This window comes from Hyperolius riggenbachi, chromosome 2, assembly GCF_040937935.1.
Source record: "Hyperolius riggenbachi isolate aHypRig1 chromosome 2, aHypRig1.pri, whole genome shotgun sequence".
NCBI classification, from domain to species: domain Eukaryota; kingdom Metazoa; phylum Chordata; class Amphibia; order Anura; family Hyperoliidae; genus Hyperolius; species Hyperolius riggenbachi.
Window position 1 is genome coordinate 140,248,468 of NC_090647.1, and position 12,158 is coordinate 140,260,625.

Consider the following 12,158-nt stretch of genomic DNA (forward strand, 5'->3'; position numbering starts at 1 on the left):
ACTGTCATTTTCCGCTAACTTGTGACAAAAAATAAAATCTTCTATGAACTCACCATGCCTCTCACTGAATACTTTGGGATGTCTTCTTTCCAAAATGGGGTCATTTGGGGGGTATTTGTACTATCCTGGAATTTTAGCCCCTCATGAAACATGACAGGTGCGCAGAAAAGTCAGAGATGCTTGAAAATGGGAAAATTCACTTTTGGCACCATAGTTTGTAAACGCTATAACTTTTACCCAATCCAATAAATATACACTGAATGTTTTTTTTTTTATCAAAGACATGTAGCAGAATAACTTTCGCGCTCAAATGTATAGGAAATTTTACTTTATTTGAAAAATGTCAGCACAGAAAGTTAAAAAAGTCATTTTTTTGACAAAATTCATGTCTTTTTTGATGAATATAATAAAAAGTAAAACTCGCAGCAGCAATCAAATAGCATCAAAAGAAAGCTGTATTAGTGACAAGAAAAGGAGGTAAAATTCATTTAGGTGGTAGGTTGTATGACCGAGCAATAAACCGTGAAAGCTGCAGTGGTCTGAATGGAGAAAAAGGCTCTGGTCCTTAAGGGGCGAAAAGACTGTGGTCCCGAAGTGGTTAAGCATCAAAAATTTTTGATGGTAAAACTACTGATGTTTACCGGTTGTGTTCTGAGCATTTCACAGAGGACAGCTACAATCCAAAATGTAAAAGAAAGACACTGAAGAAGGATGCTCTTCCCACTATATTTCCATCATCATCTACAAATATAATCATAAATGAAGAAGCAGTTATGATTTCAGGACCGAAACAACAAACAAAAGGAATGAAGAAGAAAAAACAAAAAACACAACATGTAGAAGAATTGGGTGAAGCTTCAAACATATGTCCACACTGCTACCAATTTTATGGTAAAAACAAGCTGGTGGAAACCAAGGAAATTGCAACTCAGACTCATGATCCATACAGTAGTGATTCTGAAATACATTCCGAGGGAGAAATTATTGGACCGGTTCAACATAAGGAACATCCTTATCATTCTCTATATTCAACACCTTTGAAAGAAGACACAAATGTGCCCAATGAACCTACAAAGTTACCAGCCAGTATAATTGAAAGTCCAATTGGATGTGAATTTTCAATAAACAACAAGGAAACAACAAATTTGTCCAATGAACCAAGCATGTTGCAATCCAGTACAAGCAAAAGACCTATTGTGTTCCCGATTGAGAAAATCATGAAAGAAATGATAGATTTGCCTAACGTACAAAACATGTCACATGTAGATAGAACAGAAAGTAATTGAAAATGTAGCACTACTTCAACTGGCAATTCAGATACTCTGACAAGAATTTAAGAACCTTACGAAGGAAACTTAGAATCAATTCAGGAGAACACCGCACAAATGGACAGTACTTCATCCACAATTCAACCACCACCTGACAGTGATGAAGAATTTAATCCATTTGAGTTAAATTTAAACGCATCAGAGATCAGTGCCCTAAGAGAATTACAAGAACCGGCTCCTCAGGATTCTTCACCTGACCCGATGGATTTCTACAGCAATCTAGTGAAAATGAAAAAGTTTATTATTTTTGAATCGTGTCTAGACGAAATAATTTACAAACTACCCTGCCAGGACGATTCCTCTTGCAACAAAAAAATTGTGAAAATAAACAAACATTTACAAGGGTCTGCAGTCATCATTCGCGCTGAATGTGAAGATGGTCATCTTTTCAAAGTTTTAGAAACTCAACCAAAAGTAAAAGGACTTTTTTCAGGAAATGTGTTGCTTGCTGCATCTTTACTATGTTCGGGCCAGAATTTTAACAAAATAGAACATTTTTTTTAAACTTTTGGCTTGCAATTTTTTACACGAAAAATCTTCCACAAATACCAAAGACTATATCTGTTTCCTGCAATTAGCCATGCATGGGAAAATGAAAAAAGAAAAGTAAAAGAGGAATTGAGTTCTGAATCTCTAACAGTCGCTGGAGATGGGCAGTGCGATTCTCCAGGGCACAGTGCGAAGTACTGCATATACACAATGATGGACATTGTAAGTGGTAAAATAATCGACTTTGAGGCGGTACAATGTACAGTGAATGCTCTTCTTCAGTCGCTATGGAAAAGTATGCTTTTGAAAAATGCATGAAGAGAGTAATAGAAGACGATTATGATGTACTATTCTTTGCTTCAGACAGACACTCAAGCATTCGAAAAACAATGAGGGAACAGTACCCAAACATAAAACATCAATTCGATGTGTGGCACTACGCAAAGAATGTTTCCCAAAAAATCTGCACTGTCAGTCAAAACCGTACTTGCGCCTCACTAATTCCCTGGATTTCTAAAATAACTAACCACTTCTGGTGGTCTATAAAAAATTGTGAGAATGATGCTGAAACACTGCAGAGTAACTGGGAAGGTGTACTACATCATGTTCTGAATGAGCACGAGTGGGAGGAGGAAGGAATTTCCAAGCATTGTGCACACATCGAACTCAATGACCTAGAAAACGAGGAAGGAGTGTGGCTTAATCAACAAACAGCAGCTTACAACCAATTTACATCCATTGTAAAAAACAAACAATTACTGAAAGATCTCCCGCACTTAACTTGGTCTTGCCATACTGGACCTCTTGAGATATTTCATAGTAATGTACTGAAATATCGCACTAAAAGAATACATTTCTCAATGGACAGCATGGAATCTAGGACAATTTTAGCTGCCTTATCCACAAACCACAATGCTGGGAGGCAACAGGCTGTGATAGAACATGAAAATAATGGTAGTCGCAAAAAGGGAGAAAAAAGATACAGTCTTGTAGCACCAAAGGGACGGAACAAGTGGGTTCTACGTAAGGAGTACACCTCAAAAAATTATGATTTTCTAATCCCAATTCTGGCCGACTGTTTGAAAATTTCAGATGGTTCTCTCGTCACAACATGGTTGTAAAAAAACACTTCTCTCCCAAGTAACATTTCGAAAATTCCAAAGCCTGACCTGCAACAAATGATAAGCAAACACCAAAGTAGATTTGGAGATGAAGATTGATTTCTAAAAATGATGTTTTTAGAAATGATTACCAATACAAGGAACTAAACCTGTAATTCAAATACATGCAATTTTTTTTCGTTGTACTGTGTAATGCACGAGATTAGTCTTTAGCATACCTTAGTGTTAAAATTATTGTTCTCTAGGTAAAATTTTTACATACAACCATGTTCAGTAATGTTATTCATGGTATTTTTTCTAGAGTTTTTATCTAACTTTAAAATACATACAGCCAATGTTTCAACATTCCCTACAAGATAAGCAAGCTACTTACCAAAGGAGAGGGAAGACTATGTGTCCAAACGAGACTCCACTCTCCTCTTCTGGTGCCCTAGTTGCAGCGGAAACTTCACCGTTGCAATCCACCATTGGCGGAAAATGTTAGTCTTCTGTACCCGAGTCATCATGAAGATAGGCGTCTCCATACTGCACATGCACATGGACGATATAAACTGCGCTTTCTCATGTGCATTTTAGAGAGGCTTGTGTTTGGGAGTACTCGGATTCAAGAAGACTGCCGAAGCATCCCTTTGACTGCATAAGTAGAAGTATTTGAGCAATGTAGTCAAATATTATTAATGTGGAGCCATATCCAGTACGTGCACCGGGACATGGGAGTCTCATTAGAACTCTTATCCTTTCCTCTCATCAGTTAAGTAGCTTGCTTTTCTTTTATGTAATCGGTAAACATTCAATATAAGGTGTAGGTTTTGTCTCGACGGCCAGCCATCCAACAAACTCGAACCATCCCCCATAAACACGACTACCACCACCTAGGCTGGCTTATTTCAGGAATAGTGTACCCAGGGCTTATTAAAGTTAGCAAAGAAATAAAATAATGTATCCCTCAATGTTGACCTGTGATGCTGTATCACTGGTTTGCTTTCACATCTTACAATCCGGAAAGAATAAAATTACCGTATATACTCGCAAGCAAGCCGACCCGCATGTAAGCCGACCCCCCAACTTTGACCCGAAAAAAACAGGAAAAAATGATTGACCCTCATATAATCCGGGGGTAGGAAATGCTGGCCGCGTGATCCCCCCAGTGTGTCCCGGTATAGCTAGCATAGTGCCCAGTATGGGTAGGTAGTGCCTCAGTATAGCTAGTAAAGTGCCCAGTATAGCTAGTATAGTGCCCCAGTATAGCTAGTATAGTGCCCCATTATAGCTAGTATAGTGCCCCATTATAGCTAGTATAGTGCAACATTATAGCTAGTATAGTGTCCCATTATAGGTAGTGCCCAGTAAGTGTAGGTGGACCCCCCGCCGCTGCCATTAACTTACCCGACGGCTTCCTCTATTCCCCTCTCAGTCTCCGTGCAGGCATGTAAATAATTCACAGCAGCTCGCCCCACGGCGGCTGCTGTGTGATGAGGGAGGAAGCAAGAGAGCGGCCTCCTGTAGCGGCGATGTGTATCGCCGTTACTATGGGAACCGCTCTCCCTACAGCTTCCTCCCTCATCACACAGCATCCGCCGTGGGGCGAGCTGCTGTGAATCATTTATATGCCTGCATGGAGACTGAGAGGGGAATAGAGGAAGCCGCCGGGCAACCTAATTGCAGCGGCGGGAGCGTGGCGGACGGGGGAGGGGACCACGCACCACAGCACTCGCAAGCAAGCCGACCCCCCAACTTTTGGCCCACTTTTGGGGGGTCAAAAATTTGGCTTGCTTGCGAGTATATACGGTAAATTGGCTTCCCTTTCAATTGACCCTACATAGCTATGCTTACAGTGCCAATTACATTGGATGCTGCACTGATTGATTTCCTAAACTACTTAAATTTTTAATATTAAAACTAACAAGTACCGCCTGTTGTTGGCTGTTTTTTTGGGCTATCCTTTTAGTGGTTCTCTATCCTGTAGGCCACAGGTTATGATCGTACCCTTATTCATTGAAAATTTCCTTTGCATGCTCAACACCTCAAGTGCCCAGCAGAAGCGTTGTACTCTGACTACGCAGCATTGAATACAACACTGCTGTTCTCAACTGCACGTGGTGTGCATGGATAGGTATTCCTAAAACTTTTAGTATCATTACCTGGGACCTGAAGAAGAAAAAAAACTTTACCGAAGTTTACCATAATGCTAATTGAAGCCGCTGTTTTCAGGTTGTGCTATCCTAATGGAATTTATTTATCAACAGCTCAGCAGGCGGTGTTGCATTGCGAAGTTGCAAAAGCCAAAAATGTTTTGTGTATTGTATTGAGACTTCACCGTTCATAGTGTGTCATAAGCTACAAAAAATAACAAAAGGCACTGATGTAAATATTGATATTTTATTCACCTCTGAGAATGCTATTTTTTTGGCTAAAATTTTTTGTTGTATGTTCCATGGTCTGTAGTTAGACTGCTGTGGCGCACACAGAAGGGATAAGCCTCCGCAGCATTGATAGATAACCTTGGCACTCCAGCAGTTTAAAAATTAGAAATTGCATCATGCATCTGCCTAGGCAAGCTATGATTATACATTCCAGAATATTGAAATGCATCTAGTGATTTAGAGTTGTAGAAAAAGCTGGAGTACCAAGGTTAGTCGTCACTGATGTGTAGGTTCAATAGGCTTCACCGTACCAATGCGAGTAACCCCCAGGTTATATATTAAGTGTATACACACCATAAGTAAAGTGCAACTCCATAAGCATTTTTTTCCCCTTATTGTCCTTGCTTTGTGAAGTGTCCAAAATCAATCAGACTAAAACTAGATTAAGTTCAGTCTGGTATGTACTTTGTTGCATGCATGCACCTTCATAGTGTGGGGAAAACACAAAAAAAATAAAATGTACCAGTTATGCTTACGAAATTTTGCTGAACACTAGACCAAGTGAGGACGGCAAGGGAATCACACATCCTGATTGTTTCTAAATGTAAGCATCAAATCTATAGTATAATGTAGCTGTCGTACAACATAACAACTTCAGTACACCAAAACTACAGAATAACCGTACAAGTTAATAAAATGTCTGCGGAGTACTAAAGTATAGTTATTATTTTTGGAGTTTTCATGTAAAATAAAGTATACATTATTCAAATAAAATGACAAATTTGTTTTGAAAACTAAAACGTTTATTGAAAATTTTGAACAAAGTAAATAAAATTTTACTTTCAACAGTCTTGAATTGTTTAATTATGTTCCAGATAATCCTTTGTTCTGTTTTTTATTTTTGTAGAGTACAAACATGTAGTTAGGCGAGTGGCACAATCTGTACTTGTTTCGAGTACACGGATGTACACAGTCAGATCTAGAATCATCTTTCAAGTGAATGTTTACCATTTTCAAAATAAAGAAGTAAGATACTCACCTAAGGAGAGTGAAGGCTCGGTCCTAATGAGCCTTCCCTCTCCTCTCCCGGTGCCCTGTCCTGCACAGGATCCCTGTGGCAGTATTCGACCAGTTCGGTCACATACTGCCACTTCCGCAGCCGAAGGTAGCTTTTGTAAACCTTTCTCGATCACTCGTGCTCCCGAGGACTGGCCGCTCCATACTACGCATGCGCCCTTTATGACGCACTCGCGCGTGCGTAGTATGGAGCGGCCCGTCTTCGGAAGCCCGAGTGCTCACAAAGATCTCCAAAGTTCCTACGAAGGCGGACGCGAACGGGGAAGCCAGCGCAGCACCGAGGGCACCGGGAGAGGAGAGTGAAGGCTCATTAGGACTGAGCCTTCCCTCTCCTTCGGTGAGTATCTGACTTTTCTATTTTTAAATTGATAACCACAGGTTATCGAAAACTGTAAGGGCCCATTCTCAATAGATTGTTATGACGGAAATGAATAACAATTTAAAGTGCTAAGGCTTATAAAACAACACGTCACTAATAAAAATTTAGGGCCCATTCTTACTGTGACGATGAAGAATAAACAACAAATACAAACGTGTACATTAATAAATTAACAGGCGATTGTAGTAAGATTGATTTTCAGTGCTATACAAAGACAAATGTCAATCGTGTGAAATGCAACATATTAAACAAAGCTTGTTCAAATTGTAATGCAAGATTTGCGTTTCCTTGTATTTTTAATAACGATTGTGAAATGTAAACAGTAGTAATGTAACAGATGTAAATGGATAGAAAGTTAACATAGGAATCCAGTAACAGATGTACATTGGTACCGCTGTGTTCATGAACCAGGATCACAAAAATTCCAAAGACCCTAATGTGACGGACCGTTCTGACCAGCGGAACGGAGCCTGAAAAAAAAGGACGTTGAAACATTGGGGGAAATTTAAAATGGAAAGTTTAATTAAATTTTTGAAGAACTCAATGTGGCATGGGGGCATGAATGAAGCTATCCTGAATGAATGAAGGAAGGGTTAGTGGATAGTACTGCAGCCGTGCTAGTGGGGCAGGGAGGGTTAATACATAACCAATCTTCTGTAGTAGCCAGGGGTAAAGGCTTCCGTCTTCTTCCTGGTCATGTGAGTACATGACCCGGTGTATAATCACAGTGGAAGAAGAGGAAACCTCTATCGACAGCTGGTGCTGAAGCTAGGAATGTACTTGTTGATGGATAAAAGATTTAAAAAATTATTATCAATATCAAATTTGTATGAGAACACAGCAAGAACTGGACCATGTGGATCAGGTGAAGCGGAAAAAAAATCCTCTCACCAGATCACTTTAGTCCAAACTGGAACTGAAAACATGTACTAACTGTGGAAAAAATATATTATTATAAAGGCCGTGTGTAATCACTCGTAAATAATGAACTTGATATTTTGAATGTTGAATAAGCAAAAGAATGAATTTAGATTGAACACAGCTTCTACAGCATACTTTGGTAGGATATCTACTTTATTCATATAAGTGATGTGTGAATTGTGAATGAAGATCTTCTACAAAACCTAGCTGATTTTGAAGAAATATGAATCTTTACAAGCACATGAATACTTCAACTGGATGGTGCTACAATCCTTATGTGCATTAAAATTAAATATAAAAAACAAAAACAAAATGGACCCTTGAACATATGCACATGAAAAATTATCAATCCAACACCATAAATTCTGCAGCTAGATCGTTGCTAGGACGAAATCCTGTATAACGACTGTCTGGGTCTGAAAATGCTTGTCGCACCATTTTGACAACGCAGGAGGGTATTGGTCTCCGATCTCCTTTGGATAAACATCCGTGGACCCAACCTGTGAACGCTCGGTACACAGCTTTGCGTAGTCTTCTACAATAGATATAAAAAAACAATAATTAATAAACATTTTTATTAAATATAAATTTTTTCCAGCGGTCCGTGTTTTGTAAAACTTGGGATCAGGAATTAATTTTTTTTAAAGCTTCTCTTTGTCAGGCAAACAGCGATATTTGAAATAAACATTACAATAAAGCTACGGGGAGCAAGCGCTACAACAAGGACCTGTACAGGAGAAGGGACGGTGTATGGGACACAGAGCCTCCCTGTCTTTAGGTGAGTATTTGATATTTTTTTTGTTTTGTTTTTTTACATGGGTTCACTAAAGCTTTTTTTTTTTTTGATTCGTAAACCAGAATTCTGATTTGAAAAAAAAAATATTTTTTCAGATCTACAATTGCTAATAACAATACACTGTAGAGATTTATATACTAACCTGTTTCGATCTTTATTTGTGAGGAAACGCGGAAAAGCCGCCGCATGTGCCAAGAGCTAGGCGGCTGACTCCGCGTCCTACGCAGCGGTTGCACGCGTCTGGCGGTGTGGTGGAACACAGAAAAGCCGCCGCATGTCTTGACAGCAAAGCGGCTGTTTGCATGCAGCAGCATGTGCTTGGTGTGGCTGGGTCTGTTAGTGCACCTAGACAGATGGAGAGCTATGCTCGCGCGGGCCTGAATGCAGGACCTTTATACCAGCAGGGGAGGTGTCAGCTGATCAGGAAGATCAGCTGACTCTTGCAGGACTCATGATTGGCTGAATGGTTCGGGCGGGGCAGCAGAGTCCAGCAACTATATATTCTGCTGCTTGTCAGTTGCTGGTTGTCTGCCATTGCTAACACTTGCGTGAAGGCACTCAGACCATAGTCAGATCCCAAAGTGTGCTAGAACCGGCCGGAGCCGGGGATCCACACTTAGCTAGATTCTGTTGATAGTTTAAAGTACTAGTTTGATTGTGATTATTGTCATGACCTGTTTTCCTGTCTGACCATTCTTCTGAAACTCTGATCTTGTACTTTGCTATTCTGATACTCTGTTGCCGAACCCCGGCTCGCCTCTAGACTCCGCATCTGCACTCCTGATTCTGTACCTCGATATTTCTGATACTCTGTTGCCGAACCCTGCCTGTACTTTAGACTCCGCCTCTGCCTTTTGAATCTGTACTTTGTCTGTCCGTGTGTTTTCGACCTGGCTTGCCCGACCGCGAGAACTGACCTTACTGTTAGAGGCAGTTCCCAGATCCGTTAGTGACACTACCTTTGGTGTCACTCACGCTCTGTCCTTCCTGCGCTCAGCCTGACTCCTCCCTCGGGGAAGTCTAGGCCTTCGGAAGGAACCTGTACTTGCACAGTACTCCTTGCTGCCCTGTACCTGCTCTTGAGGTGCAGCCCTCAAAACATTACTGTTGCACCAAACACTTACACTCTCCCTGGTGTCTAGAGATTAGACATATCTGATTATTGACGATTCCGCAGATCCTCAATAATCGGGTATATCTGTATTCTTGGGGATACTGCGGATCGCCAAGGATCGGATTCCCTCTGGTTGCTGACACCGATCGTTACAGAACGCCAGACCTGTTAGTGACACCCTCTATCTGGTGTCACTCACGTTCGGTCCTTCCCTCTCCCTGTCTGACTCCTCCCCGTGGAGAGTCCAGACTACGGAAGGAACTTGTTGCTGAGACTGCAGTAAGGTCTGAATCACCTGCTCCATAGATGACCATTAGAGCTGTGTCATTTGTATCGCTGAGACTGCAGTAAGGTCTGAATCACCTGCTCCACAGATGACCATTAGAGCAGTGTCATTTGTATCTCTGAGACTGCAGTAAGGTCTGAATCACCTGCTCCACAGATGACCATTAGAGCCGTGTCATTTGTATCGCTGAGACTGCAGTAAGGTCTGAATCACCTGCTCCACAGATGACCATTAGAGCCGCGTCATTTGTATCTCTGAGACTGCAGTAAGGTCTGAATCACCTGCTCCACAGGTGACCGTTAGAACCGTATTTATCTGTCTGTACCTTCCAGCCCCACTAAGGGGTCTTTGTGTCTAGTCTGTTCTGTTGGTGTCCTGAGTGTTCCTTACCAACTCCTGTGGTAAGGTCCTGTAAAACCATTATTCCGCAGATCACCAACATTCAGTCATCTGAGTAGTGTCATAATCGTTACAGAATGGCAGACCCAAAAAACATGGTGACACTTGATGAACGGATCGATGTGTTAACCGCTACTCTTAAGGAGGTTAGGGAAACGGTTGATACATTACAGACTCAGGTTAACCAACTGACTGAGTCAATTAAGTGTATTTTAAACTCTGTTGCATCAGTGTCACCCCCCTCTGTAATTCAATCTAGAGTACCCTCACCAGGGAAATTCGTAGGGCACCACTCTAGGTTATCTGAATCAGAGAGGACGCGAAGACGCCTAGAGGGTCTTTGCTTCTATTGCGGACAACATGACCATTGGGTACGAAATTGCAGGAAAAAGCCAAGAAAATTTTTTTTGGGGACGGTGAGAGGCCCGAGTTCTAAGAAGTCTGCTGCGCCATCCCCGGGAAATAAGGGTTCTGGTGCTAGTTCAGATCCTGGCCTCCAGAAACCATGTGTTGGTGTAACTAAACTTATGGTGGGAAATCTGTCGCTTAAATATCACCCCGATTTAGATATCTCCCGTCCGTCTGAAAAATCTTTTCCATGTTCACAGTGTAAACAGGATTTTGTATATTATGCAGATCTCCTCAATCATAGAAAGTCCCACGTACATCTTGCACCCCCTATTATTCCTGAGGAATTGCATTCTGATGAGAACTCGTATAGGGGAAGTGCGACCTCACTGGGATCAGAGATTAGTTTTGAGGAACAACAGATAAAGAGCTACTATGCGGATAACATTTCCGAACTTTATGAGAGTGATGGCTCTATCTATAGTCATGAATCTGCTGTGCAAGGGTCAAGCTTGCTTATTGCAGCAAATCGAGTTCAGGAGTCTGAAACCGTACAGTCTTCAGCTCCATCATCTGACCAGATTCTAAGTAACAAGAAACCACATTCAGGTTCTGAGCATGGTTTGGATCTTGTCAACCATAGTAGGCCCCACTTTAAGGGATACATATATTCGTGTTCTGAGTGTGGGGACTCTTTTGTACCTGAGGGACAACCTGTGACTAATGGGGAATCTCACACAGGTGAGAAATTATACGTGTGTCCTGTATGTGAGGAGAAACTTCTCAGTCAAGGGAAGTCTCACACCAATGAGAAAAAGTATTCATGTTTTCTGTGCTGGGCCCCTTTTGTATCCGAACTACCGCCTGTAGCCCATGGGAGATCTCACACCGGTGAGAAGCAGTACTGGTGTTCTGTATGTGAGGAAGAACTTCTCAGTCATGAGGAGTCTCACATTGATGAGAAATCATATTCATGTTCTGAGTGTGGGGACTTTTTCGTACCTGAACTGCGACCTGTTGCTCATGGGAAATCTCACACTGGTGAGAAGTTGTACTGGTGTTCTGTATGTGAGGAAGAACTTCTCAGTCATGGGAAGTCTCACACTGATGGGAAATTACATTAATGTTCTGAGTGTGGGAAATGTTTTAAACATAACATAAATCTTGTCAATCGTAGAAACTCACACTGCGGGGGATAGCTTTATTCATCTCCTGAGTGTGTAAGATGTTTTGTAAATAACACTGAACTTCTCAGTCATTGGAAGTCTCACACTGATGAGAAAACTTATTCATGTTCTGAGTGTGGGAAATGTTTTTCGCCTGATGTACCGGTTGTCACGCATGAAAGATTTCGCACCTGTGAGAGCTTGTATTTATGTTCGGAATGCGAGAAATTTAGTGACTGTTACATTTATACCTTGTTCCAAAATTCTGAATCTGACACAGGACGGTCCTCGACTTTGGTATCTGATCAGGTGAAGAGTGTGGGTATGAGATGAGGACGTCGCTATCATTGTCTCCTGGGGCGTGTCCGGAG

General features: G+C 41.4%; 1 protein-coding gene and 1 long non-coding RNA gene across 2 annotated transcripts; one reads left to right on the top strand and one right to left on the bottom strand.

Moving 5' to 3' along the window:
- Positions 1 to 7,813: 7,813 nt before the first annotated feature.
- On the bottom strand, positions 7,814 to 8,740 carry LOC137544102 (uncharacterized). Its single transcript, XR_011025725.1, has 2 exons — positions 8,617 to 8,740; positions 7,814 to 8,213 (listed from the first exon to the last, which is right to left on the bottom strand). It is a non-coding gene; the product is annotated as an uncharacterized lncRNA (long non-coding RNA).
- A 2,060-nt stretch (positions 8,741 to 10,800) lies between these two features.
- On the top strand, positions 10,801 to 11,745 carry LOC137544873 (zinc finger protein 84-like). The gene has a single exon (XM_068265968.1). It carries the CDS (start codon positions 10,801 to 10,803, stop codon positions 11,743 to 11,745), a length of 945 nt encoding a protein of 314 aa, XP_068122069.1.
- The last annotated feature ends 413 nt before the right edge of the window (positions 11,746 to 12,158 follow it).